Source organism: Petaurus breviceps, unplaced genomic scaffold (genome assembly GCF_028583685.1).
Source record: "Petaurus breviceps papuanus isolate PSGF00001 unplaced genomic scaffold, PetGlider_PUasm1.0 428, whole genome shotgun sequence".
Taxonomy (NCBI): Eukaryota; Metazoa; Chordata; class Mammalia; order Diprotodontia; family Petauridae; genus Petaurus; species Petaurus breviceps.
The window spans coordinates 941,915-962,052 of NW_027186331.1; the positions used below are offsets into that span (position 1 = coordinate 941,915).

A 20,138-nucleotide genomic window follows, 5' to 3' on the forward strand; every position below is an offset into this window, starting at 1 on the left:
TGGTTCTATGAGATAAGAAATAACAGAACAAAATAAAAAAAAAAACAACCTGAAAAAATTAGACCACGGAAGGTATCTAGAATATGGAACCTATCTAGAACATGGAAAGTGTCTAGAACATGGAAGGTATCTAGTACCAAAACAACAGACCTGAAAAATAGGTCAAGGAGAGATAATCAAAGAATCATCTGAGTTCTTGAAAGTAATAATGGAACAGAAAAATCTGGATACCATATTTTAAGAAATCACAAAAGAAAACTACCAAGTTATAGAAAAGCCAGAGGACAAAGTGAAAAAATATAAAGGATTTCAATATATTGCCTATAAAAACCAGCAGGAAGAGATGGAGAAATTCCATTTAAAATGATTAAAAGAATGTAATAAACATGTGGGAGCCTACCTGCCAGGATACCCACAGGAACTACCAAACGCTGTCTCCTCCTCATTCTTTGCTGCCCTCAATCATGCTCATGTCTCTCCTAACCTTAGAAACCCTCACTTGACCTGTCCATCCCCACTAGCCATGGTGCCATATTTCTCCTCCCTTTAGTGGCTAAACTCCTTGAGAAAGTCATCTATGCTAAGTACCTCCACACATCCTTTCCCCTCCCTCTCTTCTTCATTCTTTTTTTGTTTGTTTTTGCTTTTTGGAGGGCAATTGGGGTTAAGTAACACACCCAAGGTCACACAGCTAGTTTTTTTGTGTTAAGTGTCTGAGGCCGGATTTGAACAGGTCCTCCTGACTCCAGGGCCAGTGCTCTATTCACTGTACCACCTAGCCACCCCTCTTCCTCATTCTTTTCTCTTTTTTTGCTTTTTGGAGGGCAATTGGGGTCAAGTAACTTGCCCAAGGTTACACGGCTAGGTTTTTTTTGTGTGGGTGTTAAGTGTCTGAGGCCTGAACCAAACGTGGGTCCTCCTGACTGCAGGGCCAGCACTTTACTCATTGCACCACCTAGTTGCCCCCCTCTTCTGCATTCTTAACAGTCTGGCTTCTGCCTTTATAGTTCTACTGAAATTGCTCTCTCCAAAGTTCTCAGAGAGCTCTTTATTGCCAAATCTAGTGGCCTTTTCTCAGTCCTTCTTCTCCTTGATCCGTCTGGACACTTTTGGTCACGCCTTTCTCCCTGATCCTTCTCCTCTCTCTTGGTTTTCAGGACACTGTCTCCTGGTTCTCCACCTACCTGCTGGACCACTTACTCCTCAGTCTCCTTTGCTGGACTTTCATCTAGGTTGCATCTCTAACCAGGGGTGCCCCTCAAAGGTCTGTGCTGGGTCCTCTTCCCCTTCTACACCACCTTGCTTGGTGATCTCATCAGCTCTCACAGATTTAATCATCTCTGTGAGACAGAAGGCACCACCCTGCGCTCCATGAGAGTAGAGATTGTCTTATGTGCCCAGGGTATGTCCAGAGTAAGCGCTTAATAAATTCTTTGAAGAAAATAAGGGAGTTTTTCGTTCATTCCTTCTATGCTAAAAATTCTCAGATCTATTTATCCAGCCCTGACCTCTCCTGAGCGCTAACCTCAAATCCCCAGCTGCCTATATGACAACCCAAACTAGATGTCCAGAAAGCATCTTACACTCACTATGTCCAAAACGAAACTCATTATCTTTCCCCAAAAACTTTTTCTTCTTCCAAATTTTCCTATTATTGTGGAGAGCACCACCATCTTCCAAACCTACATGTTTTCTGTGATTCTTCACTCTCACCACCCCCCACACCCATCCCTGTTCAATCTGCTGTCAAGACCAATTGATTTTTCCTTCATAACATCTCTCAGGGGCAGCTAGGTGGCACAGTGAATAGAACACCAGCCCCGGAGTCAGGAGGACCTGAGTTCAAATCCGGCCTCAGATACTTAACCCACTAGCTGTGTGACCTTGGGCAATTTCCAGTCTTGAATCCCTGACCCCAATTGCCCTGCCTTCCCCCCTCCAAAAGACAAAAAAAAATGATCATAACATCTCTTAAAAAAGCCTTCTTCTCTACTCTGACCTTGCCCCCACCCTGGGGCAGATCCTCATCCCCTTACACCCAGACTACTGCAGTAGCCGCTGGGAGGATGGTCTGCCTGCCTCCAGGCTCTCCCCACTTCAATCCAGCCTCCATTCAGCCTCCAAAGTGATCTCCCTAATGCAAAAATCTGACCATGCCACCCCTCACTCAATAAACTCCAGTGGCTCCCTATGACTTCCAGGAGCAAAAACAAAATGTTCCGTCTTGTCCTTCCTTCGCTTTCTAGTCTTGTTACATCTTACTTTGCAATCTGTTGACCCTTCCTTCCTTACTCTGCCCCCAACCCCAACACTCCATCTGCAGACACTGTATCCTTTCTGGCTGTCCCCAGGCCTGGATCACTTTCCTCATTTCTGAGTCTTGGCTTCTCTACAGGAAGCCTTTCCTGATTCCCCTCAATGCCAGTGCCTGCCCTCTCTTCCCTATCTCCACTGGCCCTGTCCAAAGCCTACATGTGCAGAGCTGTTTTTGCATGTTACTTCTCCCATTAGACTGGGAGCTCCCTGAGGGCACGTACTGGCTTTTGGCCTCTCTTTGTATTCCCAGCACTCATCAGAGTGACTGGCACATAATAAGTGTTTAATAATGCTAGCTGATTGACCTGCACCACTCCAGAAAGGCCCCGATAGTGGGTGGATATCCAGTGGAGAACTAATGGGGAGTCAGAGACCACAGCTTGACTGAAGGAGAGGGCATGGCTGTGTTCCAGGCTGCTCTAGGGGAGAGGGTCCCCATACTGAAGAGATCTCAGGGCTATCCAAGCATTAAGTACCCAGAGGACCAAGGGCCTCTTGGGCTGCTGAGACCTCTGGATTCACCCCCACACAGATCATGTTTTGTTCCAGGTTTTAGACCTGCAGTCTCAGATTAGGAGATCTAATTATATTATGATTACAGAAAAAAAAAACTGTAATTGAATTTTCCCATAGACAGGACAGCGATACATGGGGTTTGGCACAATGCCTGTAGAAACAAACCACCCCCAGGCTGAGAATTTGCCTAATGAAAATAAGCGTTTGAAAGGGCACAGAAAGGAAATGATGAGCAGGAAACTGAGAACAAACCAGCATTTCTTGGAAGTTGGCCATGGCTCATTCCTGTCTCACCATCAAGGGTATGGCTTGTCGAGGGGCTAAAAACGGGCGACCCCAGTCCAAAGTGAGGCACAGAGATAACTTGGGCCTTAGAGAAAGAAGCTCCCAGGACCTTTCCTTCCAAAGAAAAGGCTGCCTCTTCATGGTTTCAGTCTTTTCTGCTTTTGGCCACACTGCTGGGTGTCCAGTGCTCAGTATTCCTTTGGAGGCTGTTTCCATTGCAGAAGTTTTGCAATGTATTGGGATCATGGTCTAGACCAAAAAAGACATGAATACCAGAGGCCAGGTGGTACAGGAATGGAGCCCGAGGCATGCAGCCAGGAGAAACAGGACCTCGGATCCTGCCTCTGACACTTGGTGCCCCGGTGATTTGGAGTAAGCACAATTACTATTGGTAATTGTGTGGCTTGCTGGTTCTTGAAAGAAGACCATGAAACCAGGGAGATGATGACACGATTTGCAGTTGGCTTTGATTTAAGTGACGCAGGACTGTGCAAGGTCACCAGCCTCACTCTCTCTTCCAGAGTCATCTGGGTCCAGTGGCCACACAGATCGTGACGACTGGACATGGCCCCTATTGGTAATTAGGCACAAGTGGTAAACATAATGATGGCTATTATTAGGAAGATTTTTACAACACCTCTCCAAAACAGACCTAACTTTTTTTGTTTTTATTTTTAAGGTTTTATTTCTCTGTTGAAAAATGATTTTTTCCAGACTTCACAAATTGGATATTTCAAATAAAACCAGTTCTCCATAAAATGAAAGCCACAAAAAAATGTTGTCAGAAAAGCTCCTTCATTGTAGAAAACGTTAAACAAAAAATTAAAAAGTTAAATAAGAAATAAAATCAAAAAGTTAAATAAAAAATAGAGAATCTAAGCCACACATTAACATTTAAAACTTAAGAAATGAATTTTGATCAGTGAAAAACTTCAGACTTTAAAGAACTGACCATTCAAATAGATTTCTCCCCCCAAAGCATACCTAATGCATTGGTCCCTGCCATTCAGTCTGCAGAACAATAATGTCTCTACATTTAGGCTGAGTTGATATCTACTCATGGAGGGGCTGTGGGCTTCTGGGGAGTCAGTGCTCCTGGTCTAAGAGGCAGCAACCACCCGGCCTTCTTTCTAAGTTCCCTTCTTGGCAAAATGGGCCAATCTTGAAATGGGCCTCCTTTTCCTTTGTGACTGGAGAGACCCCAGTAGGTGCAGAAGTCTTAACCTCTAACAGCACACCTTTGATCTGCCCACTAAGCTGGATCCCACATCTTGGGTCAGTGGGAACAAATGACCACCCAGAGACTCCTGGTCTTGCCAAGTCTTGCTAGAACTTCAGGTTAAGGCAGCTATAAAAGTGGTACTGATAGATGGGGGCTTCAGACATTTGCACCATATTTCTACAGAGGACAGCTCAGGGTATAGAAGGTGCTGCAGAAAGAGCTTAAGTTTGCACAGCAGTGGGAACTCCCACAAGCTGAGGGCCAGTAGATGGACCACAAAAGGTCAGAGCATCACTCACGCTGCCTGGTTGGTGAATAGAACTGGGTCTTCTTTGAAAGCCTTGGAAGAAACACACTGATGGGACTCATGAACTATGATTTTGAATGGCTTTTTTCCCTGCTTTAAATAGTATTTTATTTTTTCCCAAATTACAAACCAAGTACATTTTTAGCATTTGTTTTTACGAGATTTTGAATTCTAATTTTTCTCCCTCTCCTCCTCCCCTTCCCCCTTCTGAAAATGATAGGCAGTTTGATATAATTTATGTATGTGCTACCTAGTAAGACATATTTTTTTATTCATCATGGTTGTGGAAGAAGAAACAGATGAAGAGTTTAAAAAAGAGAAAGGATAAAGTGAAAAATATATTGAATGGCTTCTGACTCACATGCAGTTTATCTTGAAACTGGGGTCACATATGAGGGGTGCCCTAGAGCCTGCAGATGCCTGGGGCAGGGAGTGAGCTGGGCCCAGCATAGAGTAAGAGGAAAAGAGAAGGCTGGATTGCTTTTGAGAAACAGCATAGGGCTTTTAATGAGCTCAGGCTTCTTCATGAAATAAAGGACCATCTTTTAAACAGATATTTTCCTAGGACAGTGCTGTAAGATATAGATTATGGGAAGCCGCCTTGTTGCATTGTGGGTTAGGTCTTATTTGGATGATTTGATTGGGTGCATAATAAGGTCTACTCTTTGACAGCCAATGCATAGAACACACTCTTGGAATCAGGAAGACCTGAGTCTGAATCCTGTCTCAGACACTTTCTAGCTGTGTGACCCTGGGCAAGTCATTTAACTCTGCATGCTTCAGTTTCCTTAACGATAAAGAGAGCACCGACCTTGTAGAATGGTTGTAAGGATCAAGTGAGATGATAGCTGTAAAAAGACTTAGCCTGGCACTACACCAATGCCTAGTCCTTTCCTTTCCCCTTTCCTCATCTGTAAAATGGGGATGATTACAGCACCTAGGTTGTGAGGAGCCAATGAGATAATGAACATAAAATACTTTGCAAACTTTAAAATCCTATAGCATAGCTGTTAAGGTGGCACCGCACATAGAGCACCAGGCCTGGAGTCAGGAAGAACTGAGTTCAAATCCAGACTCAGACATTTACTGGCTGTGTGACCCTGGACAAGTCACTTCACCCCATCTGCCTCAGTTTTCTCATATGTAAAATGAAATGGAGAAGGGAATGGCAAAACCCTCCAGTATCTCTACCCCAAAAGGGTTGGACATGATTAAAACAACTGCACACCAGAAAGTGTTACTTACTCTGAACCTGTGACATTGCTGGTTAGGAAGAGCCTCCCTCCTGACCCATACCATGGCCCCGTTCACTTCTATGACTGCTTTGGAAGCCTCCTCTCGAGGGTAAAGGCAGATAAGGTCCAACCCATGGTTTTGCTCATCCTCCCAAATGCCCAGTGTGCACAGTCCCTGGCATACCATAGGTGCTTAATAAATGCCAGTTAAAGGTGACTAGCAGAGAAATAAATCTGGGCATAGGAGGCGAGAAGCCTACCACTGAGTCACCAACAGCTTCCCTGTTTTGGACATTTATCCCCCAAAGAAAGGTGGTGCCTCTCCCCTTTGCTGCCATCTTTGGTATATGGCGGGCGTGGGCTCAGCATGTGATGGTGATGGTTCTTTGGGGCCTCCTGACTTAAACTGATCAGTGACCACCAAGCACCCTCTTACTGGGGATACCAGCCGGCCATTTTTGTTCTTATGTTTTCAGTGCAAAAGCCATTCTCCTTGGCAGAGAAAACAGGCAAGGTAGGAGTTCAGATCTCTGCCTTTTCGGGTAGTTGCCATTGTCTCATCTACTCCAAGCAAAGTTCTCTCCTTTCCTTGATCTTCCTCTTTCCTCCAATACAGCTAAAAATAACCTTTTTAGGGGGTTATTTACACTTCTTAATTCACAGTTCTTGTGTGGAAAATGCTGAAGAAACAGAAATTAATTTTTGTTATTTTCCCCCAAAAAACTAATTTGATGGAGCTAGAGAGCCCAGTGCATCGAATGGTGGGTTTGGAGTCAGGAAGGCCAGAGTTCAAATCTTGCCTCAGACAGTTACAGTTGTGTGATCTTGGGCAAGCCACATAAACCACAAGCCTCAGTTTCCTCATTTGTAAAATGGGGATAATAATAGCACCTAGGGATGTTGCAAAGATCCAATGATAAGTGTAAAGTGATTAGCAAACCATAAAGTGCTAACAGTCTTATTATGTTTGCACACTCTGGAGCTGAAAGCAAGCTGGCAGTCCTCGATAGTAGCCTAGGGATAAGGGGTCACTCGGGATGAAGGGCTGGGACAGTTCTGGGGTGCAGTAAGTGAAATTAAGTGTATTTTCATGCCAAAAAATTGCTGTCTGTGAATAAAGCTCCTTATGATTTGGGTTTTAGTTCTGATTCGCTCTTTTCACGTTCCCTATTTCTAAGAGCACCAAATCTCCAGCATTTCCATTTTTGCACAGGACCCTTCCCCCCACCTACAATCACTGGCTGATTGCAGGACGCCAGAGGTCTCTCTTCAGGAGCATCCTTTGGAAATGCTTGCCTTAGGCAATGGGACCATATACCTGCTACAGAGAGGGGATTTAGTTCAATGACCTCATTTTCCAGAGGAGGAAACTGAGTTTCCTCCTTACTGGGCTGTCTTGAAGATTAAATGAGAGAATGGGTCAGGAAAGCCCAGTGAGGAGAGAGCACTGGGGAGCAGGGAGTGGCCATGAGTGCCTAGGATGGCAGGGAGGTCAAGGGGAGAACTGAGAAAAGGGCACTGGATCAGGCAGTTAGGAGATCATTGGCCATCTGGGGAGAGGAGCTCAGAGGGTGTGGGAGGGAGCAAAGGCGAGTGAAGCCATGCTGGGAGATGAGACCCAGAGAGAGAGAGACCCAGGGTGGCAGCTGGAGGGATGGAGGCGTCATCTCAAGAGAGCTTTCCAAGGAGGAAGAGATGGCCTGGTTGTGCTTGAAGGAAAAGGGGGTCTGAAGACTTGCCGTGGCAGCACCATGGGGGGGTGGGGGGGGAGCTCAAAGACACTGGCAGAGGCTTCGCCCTGGGGAGGAAGGCCGCTGGTGCTCACTCAGAAACTGGAGAGAGGGAAGGGGGAGTCAGAGGTCACCTCAAGGGATGGGAGGATGAGGAAAAGGGGAGCAGAGGGAACCGACTTTCTCAGTAAAGCCGGGGAAGGGGGGCAGATAGGGCGGGGTGGAAAGAGATCCTGACTGTGGAGAGGCACCGAGGGTCTGGAACCGTCCCAGCTCTGCCGAGCAGCAGGGGAGCAGGGGCAGATGGGAGGCAAGGCATGATGGGCGATAAAGTGAGGGAGTTACCCAGGTGGAGACTGTAGTCAGTACAGGGGTAATGGCCTGAAGGAAAAGCTTAAGAACAGAGAATAGTTTCAGGGGGTAATGGCCTGAAGGAAAAGCTTAAGAACAGAGAATAGTTTGGTTGTTTGGGGCTTTTTTGGGGGGGAGAGGGGGTAAGCAAGACAAAGTGAGAGCAGCTAGGAAGCATCATAGAGCACAGAGCGCCAGGCCTGGAGTCAGGAAGACTCACCTCCCCGAGTTCAAATCCAGCCTCAGACACTTCCTAGCTGTGTGACTCTGGACAAGTCACTTCACCTGATTTGCCTCAGTTTCCTCATCTGTAAAATGAGCTGGAGAAGGAAATGGCAAACCATTCCAGTGTCTTCGCCAAGAAAACCCCTAATGGGGCCACGACTGAATGACAACAGACAGGGAGAGACGGAGTAACAGATTAGTCACAGAAGTCTCAGGGTCCTTGATGATGGAGTCACTGGTGGGTGATGAGGTCTAGAGTGTGACGGTCCGAGGTAGAGCTGAGGCGCAGGCAGATTCAGGGACTGGAAGTTGGGGTGCTCGCGGGGCCGGCCCCCTCAGGCAGCCCTAACGCCCCTTGTCTGGCCCGCTCCCTTCTTCCTGATCCCTTTCTGGATCCAGGTGGGGAGGCGGCAGGCCGCAGTGCTGCCCCCGTCTGCATCCTGTCTCATGCCCTTAAGAGACTGACCTGAGGCCACTCCGGAAACTCAACCTCTGTTTCCTCATCTATAAAATGGGGTTTCCTTCACGGGTTTGTTGGGACAAATTCACTCTGGGAACCTTAGGGTGTTCGAGAAAATGGGTCACTGATGTTGGAAGGGAAGCAGCTCTTTGAGGTTTCTGTCCTTGGGTCAGGCAGCTGACCCTAAGCTACCAGCCGAGGTTCACCAGGCCCTGGTTAGGTAATCAATCAACAGAATACGACCTGGAGTGTGGGAAGCTTGGTGTGTGGGAACAGGCCTGGAGGAATCTGGAGCTTTGAGGGAGGGATGGGGTCTAGCTCTGGGAGCACGAATCTGGAGGCCAGGACTCCCCAACACTGGCCTCCCCCACTTCCCCACTGGGGCCGCCTGGATACCCATTCAGGCCCAGCGCTGTTCACCACTGCTCCATGAGCTTCTGGTCAAATGGGGGGGGGGGCCTTTCTCTGTTCCCTACTGACCCCAGGCACCGTCAACTGATCTTACTGGTTTTACCAAAGGACGCTGGGGCCTTTGTGTCCTGCCAATTAGCCTTCTACAGGCTGCCCTCCATGGGAGGTGAGGTCCTCCAGAAGTGGGAGTCTTGGCACACAGCAAGCACCCACTAGGTGCCTTTTCATTCATTCCTCCTCCTGGGACCTGTCCTTGTAAACCCTCGGGGGGGGGGGGGCCAGAAGGGAAGCCCCTTCCCTAAGCTCACACTAAGACCATGACTCAGGGTCTTCTGACTTCCCCTCAAGGAGTCTAGTCCCCCAAGGCTACCTCTAATCAGCGTGTCCGAAGAGGACAGGGTACCAATCACCAAAGGTGGAAATGACCAAATTAAGTCTCTGAGAATCACCTCCCCCTGCACCCTGATCTTCTTTCTAACAGTGAGATCTTTACCTTTCTAGGCCTCAGTTCTTCACAAACAAAACATGAGCTGGCCTAGCTGATCCCCAAAGCCCCTGCCTCCACTTAATCTAGGAGTGTCCAACGATGCCAGCTCGCTCTGGGTTTGAGACAGGAAGCTCCTGGGGATCAGCCCCACGGCTGGCTGGGTCCTACAGCCCAAAGCTGGCCACAGGCATTAAAGAAACATTCTTAGGCTAGCCCCGCTCCTGAGTAGGCCTTCATCTAGCTGTGTGGAGGCTAGCTTTGGAGACAGTCCAAGTAGCTGGGCTCTGAAGTGGAATCAGGAGACTAAGATGATGCCTCCTGCTCTCCCCCTCCCAAAAATGAAATCATACCATTCAAAACCCATTTCTTGGAGGTAACCCCCACTTCTGCAGGCATCTGTGTTGAAACGGATCCAACAACTCGCTTCCGTGCCAGTGGCATTGCCCAGAAAGCTTTTTCCTTCAGAGTGAGCAGCTCTCAGAAGTAGGAGTGGAGGTATCACTTTTTATAGACGATGGGAAGGAATGTGCTTAAGGTCAAAAGGCTACTAAGACCCAAGGCAGGGAATCCAACCCGGACCTCCGGACCTCCCCCTTCTAAAGTCCATCCCCTCAGTGAATGAATGCAAACTGCATTCATTGCTCTGGGGCCAAATCTCAGGGTGATGGGTAAGGGGGTGGGCCTGGGAGACTCTGGGCCTCCAGCCCTATCCTGTCAGCCCTTGAATTGGGACCAAGAGACTGAGGGACAGGAAAAGCTGGCAGCCCCTCAGTAACTTGTGTCTGGGAGGGGGATGGATTACCTAGAGAGCAGACTGGACCAGCACAGAGTGGACAGAGTCCACTACTCCCCTCTTGGGGAGCTGGGCCTGAGGTCTCACTGATCTGACTTTGGCTCTTCTCTTTGGAGTCCAGAAGAGGGAAGGGACATACCCACACTCCTTGGGATGTGGGCCCATCCCTCGGCCAAGGTGGCCGAGGAGCACAGGCCCAGGCTGGGGATGGGCTCCAGCTTCCAACCCTTGTTGGTAAGGGCCTTTTGGTTCCCCTACAAACAACGGTTCAGAGACCTTGGACATCTCTGGGGTTTGGAGAAGCTGCCAGGGCCAGTGCCTAGGAAGGCAGCCCAGAAAGCCCTCTGCGGCTGGAGATCAGACCCACCAACCTAAATCCCCCCGACTTGTGATGTCAAAAGCCTGAGGCATCTGGCTGGCACCAATCCGCTGGGGAACCTTGAACAAATCCCTTCCTTTCTTTGACCCTCAGTTTTCTTCTGGGTCAAATGAAGGTGTCAGACAAATACTCACTTAGGTCCATCTGGCTCAAACATCGTGTGCTCCCATACCAACATCTGGAATTCTGTTTTAAGGCATCACTCCCCTTGCCCCTTAGTGACATCCTATGCCATCTGTGTGCGTGTGCGTGTGTGCAGATGACAAGACCCCCAGTGAGGTGGAACAGACAAGAGCCCCCCAGGCCCTGTGCCTGCTGGCGGGAGCTTGCCCTTCTTCCCAATGACTGAAGACAGGCCCTTGGGGGGCCAGGAAAAGCCTGGCAGGAGGCCTGGCTGAGTTTTGTATCCAATGCCGTGTTCATTTATTTCATACTTACAAAAAGAATTGCCCGCCCCTCGTCCCTTCCCAGAAAAACGGTCTCTTTTACAAACATTTAAAAATTAAAAACCAAATGAGGACAGGTTAATTTTGGTACAATTACTGAGCAACATAGCTGTCATAATTAGAGTTGCAATGTCCTACGGGTGACAAGTGTCCACGTGCCCCATAGGGAAATCCTGATTAGTGGCCAAGGAAAGTTCTCTCTCCGGTGAGCAGATAGATCCTCATGGAAAGCCCGTCGTGGGGAGCGCGGCCTTCCTCTGGGCTGCTTGCGCCTTCTGCCTTCTGCACGGCAGGGCTCCGCGCCCCCTGGGCTCCTGGTGCTGTGCTTGTCCCCAGGCAGGAGCTGGTCGGCTCCTCCGCCTCCTCAACCACTCCTGCCAAGTCCCTGGAGCACATGGGGAGACCCCCCTGGCCCCCTGCAGTCACGGGACCTTGCTGTGGAGAGGGAGGTCCTTCTAGGAAGGAGGGCTGGGTCTGGCCGTGCCTAGATGTCACACACCCTGCGCTGTGGTCTCCTTGGACAAAAACGAACCCCCGGGCGCCGGAGGCCCTCCCGCTGGCTCCCTTCGGGAGGGCAGGGCGGCCGTCTGTCCGCCAGGCAAGACGTGGCTGTGAGTGGTCAGTGCCGGGAAGCAGTGTTCCTTCTGGAGCAGGCCGCCTCCAGAAAGCCAGAGGCTGCTACTTGTCCCTCAGGATGTCCAGCTGCTCCTGGTACTCTGTGAATAGCCGCTGGAAACGCAGGTTCTGCCCTATGACTGGAAGCAGCTCTCTGAGGAGTTCTCGCTTTCGTAAGCCCTGCACGCAGAGAGGAGAGGGCAGAATTGGGGTGGGGGGCGAGGGCTGCGGGCCTGGGCTTCAGGGGCCCACCTCCTACAGGGATCACAGGGAGGGAGGAGAGAAAACAGATGGGAAAAAGGAACAAAGCCAAAGGGTGCTGGTACGACAGACTGAGCAGGCTGCCAGACGGAGGGCACGCCACAGGGCCACAGCTGATGGAGGGGAGGTCATAGGTCACCAGCATCTAGGCAAAGGGCCCTCAGGCTGTGGGGCCCACTTGTGTGCGGCCGGCCCGCTCTGGCTCCAGGACCCTCACTCCTCCTGGGACAAGCCCGAGCCGCATCGTGCCCTCCCCACTCTGTTCCAGGCTCTGCCTTTTCTGGGTGACACGTCCGCAGAGGGCACAATCTGAAGTCCTGGCTGCCCACCGGGGGCAGCAACAGACTGTGAGCTCCTTAAGAGCAGGCCCTCGTCCAGTCTGGTCACTATTTCTAGTGCTTGGCACAGCGGGCACCTGACCAATGCTGCGTCCTGGCTGGCAATCTCCAGCTTACTGATGTGCTTCCCAAACGTGGCCCCAGGACTGAAGAGGAATCCAAAGACAGTTTAGCCAGGGCACGAGAGGAGCCCTGTTGTCTCCCTGTAACTGCACTCATTTGTTTTCTTGGCATCTGTACACGCTTGTGCTGACTCTCAGGGCTTGGGGTCCACTAGGACTCCCAAATCTTTTTCCCCTCAGATAAACTGTTGTCTCACCATACCTCCCAACTTCTATTCATGAACCCGAGAGGGGATCCTCTCACACTTTTTCATTTTCCCCTTGCTAGATTAATCATAATATTCTAGGTGACTGGGATTTTTTAATCCTGGCAGCCAGTGTGTGGGAGCCATTGTTCTCAACAGCTGGGGCCTTCCGTAACTTAGAGAAGAGTGCACATCATTTACACGGCCGTCCAAACCGCGGAGAAAGATGTCACTTCACCTCCCCTGCCTGGGACTCTCCTGGAGCCTCCCCCAGCAGTAAAAGGTGCTGGAAAGAAGACGTCCAGCTTTCACCTTCTCCTGGCTGGGTCTGAGTCTTTTGTGAAATCACTGTCAAGTCCAGAACCCACGATCAAGTGGGGAGAGCACATTCTTGGGGCTGACATTCCGACAGCCCCCAAGGGCTCTCTAGATGGCCTCTACTCTGGGCTCCCAGCAGCCCCGACATGGGAGCAGGACCCGCACTCAGGCCTCCTCACTCCATGTCTCGATATAGACCAGGAAACATGTCTGGAATGTGTCTGATACTGGGCCCGAATCTCTAGCACCTAGGTCCTCTCTACCTTGCTACTTAATGCAGCTCTGTGTCTTGTCTGTGACTGTATCTGCCCGTCTGCCTGTCCATCTCTGTCTGTGTATCTGCCTGTCCGTCCACGACTGTATCTGCCCACCTGCCTGTCTGTCCAAGTCTTTATATCTGCTCGTCTGTCTGTCTGTCTGTCTCTGTGTATCTGCCTTCTCTCTATTCCTATCCTATCGATCTGGACCATTAATCACATTTTGGTGGTGCAACAGATAGAATGCTAGACTTGGAATCAATCTGAACTGAGCTCCAATCCTGACTCAGGGCACTTCCTAGCTGTGTGACTCTGGACCAAATCAGTCGACCTCTCCCAGTCTTGGTTTACTCAGGGCTGGCCCTCCCCAAGCCCTTAGCAGGAGGGAGGAACAGGCCTAGAGAACGCATGCCTTCACCTTGCTGGTATTCTATTGGCGAGGGCAGCGCTGGGGCATCTGCTGGGGAGCCCCCTCGGGAGGAGGGAGAAGGCCCATCTGCTGCCATTGGCAAGCATTCTGCCCAGCCCTTCTGCTCCTAAATAAATGGCTTTAATAGGGTCTGAAAGAACTCAGGAGCCACCTCTTATTTCACAGATGATAAAATGGGAAGTCATGGGCCTTCTGAATGCACGGCTGTCTTTGCTGCACCAAGAAAAGCTCCCTCCAACTCATGGGACAGGGGGCTCCTGAGGGGCCTCATCCCGCCCTGCCTGCAGCCCCCAGAAGGAGGGGCCCCCCTCTGGGGCAGAACTGACTATCGGGGCACAGAAGAACATGAGGCCTTACCACCACCGTCGATTCCCACTGACTTCCAGTAGAGTAATGGACTGGCCCCAGCAAATCCTTGCATAATTCTCGAAGCCGATATTCAAACCCTGAGTGTGAAAGGAGGAGACAGGTGAAGCGGTTCCTGGAGTGTGAACCCATACCTGTCAGCCGAGTGAGGCAGCTACATGTGGCTGAGGTCCAGAAATAACTGATCCTCCTTTCCCCCAAAGCTGGGCTTATGGGCCGGGGTCCTGGTGGCTCCAGGCATTACCCCAAACACTGCAGGTAGGAAGGGGAAGCCCAAAATAACCCCACCTCCAGTTCTGACCAGGGCCGCTGCTTTCTTAGCAAAGCCTCTGGAGACTCTCGGTTCTTCCCTGCTCCAGGAATGGAGGGGCATGGGTCCTAAGCAGGCCTCTGTCTCTCAGGACACTGCCAGGAGCCCCTTGCTGGCCTGTACGTGCTCAGCTCTCAGGCCTGCCTGCCCTAGCAGGGGCATACCCCTAGACCCAGCTTGGTAAATCCTGGCTGGTGGAGAGGTCCCAAGTTACTGATGTAGGCCCTCTGTGCCCTGACTGGCACCCCCAACCCTCTGGTGGGCTCACCTTCATTAACTAGGTACCGTGCATAGATGAGGAGCCAGTGCCGATATTCATGACTGGACTGTAACGTCAGCGCGGCTGCCATCTGGCTCTCCAGGTAGGCCAAGGTGGTCTCTTGTTGGACCAGATGAGGCACGGAGAACAGCCGAGTAGCTTGTCTTCCTGAACTGCAAAGACCAGACGAGAGGGCATGTGACGTGTTGGGCCCCGGGCCTGTGCTGCTGTTGCCAGCTATGTTTCAGACCTGCCCAGGAGGGCCCTGGCCCTTGTCTGCCCAGCCCAGGCCACTCCTCAGCCCTACTTCCTTTCAATCCAATCAATATTTACTCCTGTACCACAAAGATCCCTCCTCAGCCCGGGGCCCATCCTGCTCTCCTCCCTTGGTCACAGGCCTCCCCAGGCCCCCCTCTGCCCATCCCTGACACTGCCGGGAAAGCGGCCCATCCAAATGGCCAGGGTGGGACAGACCAGCCTGCACACAGGCAGCCCAGGGCAGGCTGACCACAGACAGCTCCGTGTCAGATATGGCTCAGAAAGGGGGAGGGCACTCCTAATGAAATAGCCCCTGCCCTAGTCCTATGCAGACTGACTTCTGGGCCTGGTCAGCTGTCAGGTGGCCCCAGCATTTATTAAGCACCTTGAATATGCTCAGGGCTGCAGATACAAAGAAGCAAAGACAGCTCCGGCCCTTGAGTTCACCAATCTATATAAAGTGAGTTACATACAGGATGGATAGGGAATGGTGACCTGAGAGCAGAGGCCAGGGAGAGGGACAGTGGGAGCTGAGAAAGGAAGCGGATAGCCAGGAGACCGACGCCCCTGGACGAGGGAGGGCCCAGCTCAGGAAGGGATTTGAAGGCCAAATGGCATCTTGTCATTGCTCCTGGAGGCCTCAGGGAGCCACAGGAGTTCGCTGAGCGGAGGAGTGATGCAGTCAGACCTGAGGTTTAGGAAAATGACTTTCGTGGTTGAATGGAGGCTGGACTGGAGCAGGGAGAGACTGCAGGAGCAGCAGCCCCAGTAGCTCTGGCAACAGTCTGGGTATGAGGGGGGAAGGGGAGCATCTGCGAGGTGCTGCCTTCACACCCTCCCGGCCTGGGGTCACCTGCAGCAATTTTCTGTCTCAACTTCCCTCCTAACACAGGTAGAGTGCTCGAAAGACCTCAAGCCGCTGCCTAAATGCCAGCCACTCCTACGCTCACCATTCAGTCAGTCCCTGGGGGGCGGGCAGGGGGAGTACGTACTTGGACGTGCGTCCCTGGATGATGGCGAGGGGTCCGGAGCACAGCATGGCCTCCTGGGATGGTAAGCTGCTCCTATAGTCTGCGCACTGAGCCAAGGAGTCCTGCTTGTCAGAAACCAGATTCCTGGAGGGGGCAGAAAATGGGCCTGGTCACGCTCTGGGAGCACCACACGGTGCGCGGAGGCTCTGATCTTAGTTTATTACTTAATTAGTGAAGTCACTGGCGTTTGCACAGTGTCAGGACCTGTAAAGTCACAGTGGAGGCAACTCCCCCCGGGCACAGGCCCTCCACCAATGCAGACCAGTGTCTCCTCGGAGAGCTGCCAGGGCCCTGAGCACTGAAGGAACTCGCCAGCTCCAAGAGCTAGCGTGACTCAAGCCCAGCCGCCAGGGTGGTCTCTCTGGCTCCCTATTGGGGCTTCTGGCGCCCAGGGATGAAGGGCAGGGGGGAGCCTGTCCTGGAGCCGGGCCACACCAGCTTTGTTCAGCCCTGGTCTGTGAGTGGGGTCTATGTCAGGAGGCAGTTGCTCCTGGCAAAGGGGATGGTGCCTAGCACAGGGCCAGGGCTGGGGGGAATCACTCTGCAAGCCGCCCCCTCTCACAACATCCTTTCTTGCCAGGAAAGCATGGCAGATTTCTGCCATTACACAGCTGAGGAAAATGAGGCCCCCAATGCGATATGACTTGCCCACAGTCACACACAAGGGCTCCCCCAAGGTTCTTCTGGACCCTCTGAAGCCAGGCTGCTTCCAATGAGGCTGCCAGGCCTAAAGTGTACTCCAACTTGCTGGGCACGTCCCCTTTGGGGGCTGGTTTCTGAGTGACCTGAGCAGCCTGGATTGATGGCTACATGAAAACCAGGCTGTGCCTTCTCAGGAAGCCCCTGCACTGCTCTGTGGCTAGCTGGCCTCCACTGTCCAGCTAGGGCTACCTTCACAGCACAGGATCCCTGAGGCTCTGAAGGGCCCAGTTACAAATAACATCTGGATATTGCAGAGAATAGGACCCGTTCTTCTCCTAAGGGTCAAGGCTGGGCTCCATCCAGGGGGCTCTCCCTGAAGTGTGATGGCTGAGTGCCAAGGTCAGGTTGTCTGGAGCTGGTGAGCAGAGCCTAATGTCATTCCACTCTGACATCTCTGCAGCCACGGATGGCTCTGTTCATATGTGTGTTCCGTGCTGCCAGAGTGAGCAAGGTGCTTGGCTCAGTCCCGGGGGCCCACTGTGGCACCCTCCTGTGAGCAAGGTGAGGAAGGGACCTGGGCCAGTCTCCAAAGACATTCAGCTACGAGAAGGTGGGAGAGCCAGGGGGGCCATGCCATGAGGGCACCTGGGGCTCTGGCCTCAGGGCCAGCTGTTTGGTACAGAGGTAGTCTCATGTAGAAACAGACTGGAGGCCACAGCCACCAGTCACAGCTTTCAGAATAAGAGGAAGGGTAGGGATCATGCTAGCTCTTTGAGAGACGAGGGAAGGGCAGTGACCTACCCAAGGGCAGCCAGCTCAATGACAGAGAAGCTGGGGAGGGGAGCCAGGCCTCTGGATTCCCACCTCCAGCACTCTGGGACAATCACAAATATGCCTCGCTCACAGTTGGGCAGGGAGACTATAGTCACATGCTTCTGAAGGGAGGACTCTTCCCAGCAGGCCTCTGTGTACCCATGAGGGTCAGGCCCTTCCACACAGGGACCTCCAGCTGGTAAAGCATTTTCCTGACAATAAGCCCAAGGTGACAGGTGGCATAAATGTTCTACCTTCCTGACAGCCAGCTGGTAGGTGACTGACTCAAGGTCCACAGACCAAAGTTGGTAGCAGAGCCCAGGGCTCAGGCTCTGACACTCCCCTGGGTACCCTGTGGCCAGGTAGGGGGCCCAGTTCTCCTCCACCATCACCCACTGGCATCTCTCTGGAGGGGACCTGGCTGTGTGGGACTTATGGAGAAAGCAGTAAGGGGCAACCCACTACCGTCTGCACGGCTCAGCTGGCCATTGACCCAGAGCTCAGTTTTCAATGATTTGAATCCCTGAAGTGGACCTGGAGAGCCCCTGCCTGAATCCGGGAGCAACAGCCCCCTTGCCCTGGCACACTTGGTGCCCAGTGCCTGCTTCTACTTCCAGGCACATGACAGCTCCCACAAGAGAAACAGGAGGCCTGGGGCAGCAAGGTGGAGCAGTGAATAGAGCACCAGCCCCGGAGTCAGGAGGACCCAAGTTCAAATCCAGCCTCAGACATTTAACAACAAAAACTAGGGGTGTGACCTTGGGCAAGTCACTTAACCCCAAATTGCCCTACCTTCCCCCCTCCAAAAAGCAAAAAAAAAAGAAACAGGAGGCCAGGGAGGGAGGCCGGAGGCCCGCTTACTCACCATGTGGAAAGGGCAGGGTTGAAACAGTAGGCCTTCCCATCAGACAGATTCATAACTGGGATGCCATGCTGGGTCAGCAATATCTGTGAAACGGTCATATCACTTCCTAGAGAGAAGACCCAAAGAATGATGTTTGCACAGCTGGTAAGCTTTAGAAAGGCCTTGAAGACCTTTTCCCTAAGAGCAGAAACGACACCCTTCGTTTCTCCAGCACATTGCAGTTTACAAAGAACCTCCCAGGTTCTCTCCTGTGCTTGTCAGAAAAATGCGCTAGATCATGCAAAGAGCAATTACTGCGCCCATTTCATAGACGAGGAAACTGAGGCCCAGAGAAATGAAGTGACCAATGGAAGATGAGCCCCTCCCATGAAAACTGCCTGGCCCTCCCTGAAGGGACCAAGGAGACGGAGTTCAGCTCTCATACACTGTGATGGGAATGGGAATTGGAAGATCTCCCCAACTCTGCCCCATAATAGGTTGAATGTAGTCACATGGAGCTTGCTGAAGGGAAGGAGAGCCCACAGGAAGCTGGGAGCCAGAGCTAGCCAGACCGTGGGAGAAAGAGGTGCTCAGGCAAGGAGACAGAGAGGTTTGTGAGTAAATCTGGATCTCGTATTGGTTTGTGGGAGGCTGAAGGATGCTGTGGCTCTCAGTGTTACTATGGCTTCTGAATGTCTTTGGTACTGTGATGGTATTGGCTTACTGGTTTTAGGATTCGGTTTTTTTGGTGTCTAAATAAATGCTTCAGTTCTATCCTCTATCTGGAGAGTTTTGTATATTTTACAATTGAACATCATGTGATACTTACAGTCTCAGCCTTCATTGTGATCATGGGCGCTGTAAATATTGCATTGGCACTATATATGCCCCTGGGCCTTCTCTTTTGGGGGCTGACAATGTCCCTTCCCCCAGGAGCTCAAGGCCCTCCCCTGGACCCTGTCTAGTCGGTCTGTTGTGCCCAGGGCTGAGGGAAACAGAGGCCAGAGGGCAGACTGGGATAGCCAGAGCTGCTGTGACCTGGAGCGCGGGGCAGACTCAGGTTGAAGCAGGGACAAAGACAGGACCGCTCCCATCTGACCCATGGCCTGGATGATCCCTTGGAGGCTCCCACCCAGTGAAGGGACTTGTCTAGAATGAGCCCCCTAAACACCCACTGCTGGAGAAGGCACATGAGCAGGCCGCTGGCCTCCATTACCTGACAGGATGGTCTGCAGAGACTCATCTTTGATGACGACTACCTGTTTATGGACGTCCCTGTGAAAGGAAACGGGGACAATCAGTGTCTCCAAAGACAAATGTCAGCAATGAGCACGTGGGGCTTCACTTTTGGGCCCCGTGGCTGAGGCCATGCGTTGTCCCGGAGCAGGATGTGTGACCTCGGCAGAGGACATGACTGCCCAAGGGACACTGATTTTTGTCTCTGGTCTCACATGGAAGCAGATCAGGTTCAGGGGTCCCAGGACACTGAGCCAGAAGAGAGCTCCCGGCCCACCTAGCCCTAGCCAGCCCCAGCCAGAGCAAGGGTCAGGCTCCAGGCCAAAAGGTGGGGGGACTGGCATTTTGCACAGAACACGTGGGACCTGGGACTCCTCCAGGCAGCTGCTGTGTCCTCCCTGCACTTCCAGGTGCCTGTGTATGTATACTCAGCACACACCTGGGGCTATGTTTATAGGCTAAGCTCCCAGAGGCTCCACTCTTACTTCAAAAACTACCCATCTCATGGACTGTGCTCATCTGAATGCAGCCCTTAGAGGAATTCTTCTTGGAAATAAAAAATACAGATGTAAGCCAAAAAAACAATTTTCAAAAATCACCCTATTCAAAAGTGCCTGGAGGGTCTGTGGGGAAGATGGGAGAGGCTGTGGCACTGAGGCAAACGGGCCTCCTGGTAACCTCCCAGAGGCA

The 20,138-nt window shown here is 51.7% G+C and overlaps 1 protein-coding gene across 2 annotated transcripts in view; it reads right to left on the reverse strand.

Annotated features, from left to right (window-relative positions):
- Nucleotides 1-11,112: 11,112 nt before the first annotated feature.
- HIRA (histone cell cycle regulator) overlaps nt 11,113-20,138 on the reverse strand; it is an 87,978-nt gene continuing 78,952 nt past the window's right edge. For both annotated transcript variants that reach the window (XM_069100818.1, XM_069100819.1), the window contains 6 exons: nt 19,429-19,487; nt 18,234-18,339; nt 15,875-15,997; nt 14,634-14,797; nt 14,047-14,135; nt 11,113-11,958 (listed from right to left, as the gene is read on the reverse strand). In XM_069100818.1, the coding sequence (XP_068956919.1) occupies nt 11,842-11,958; nt 14,047-14,135; nt 14,634-14,797; nt 15,875-15,997; nt 18,234-18,339; nt 19,429-19,487 (658 nt within the window). In that variant the 3' untranslated portion in view covers nt 11,113-11,841. The remainder of the gene's footprint in view (nt 11,959-14,046; nt 14,136-14,633; nt 14,798-15,874; nt 15,998-18,233; nt 18,340-19,428; nt 19,488-20,138) is intronic.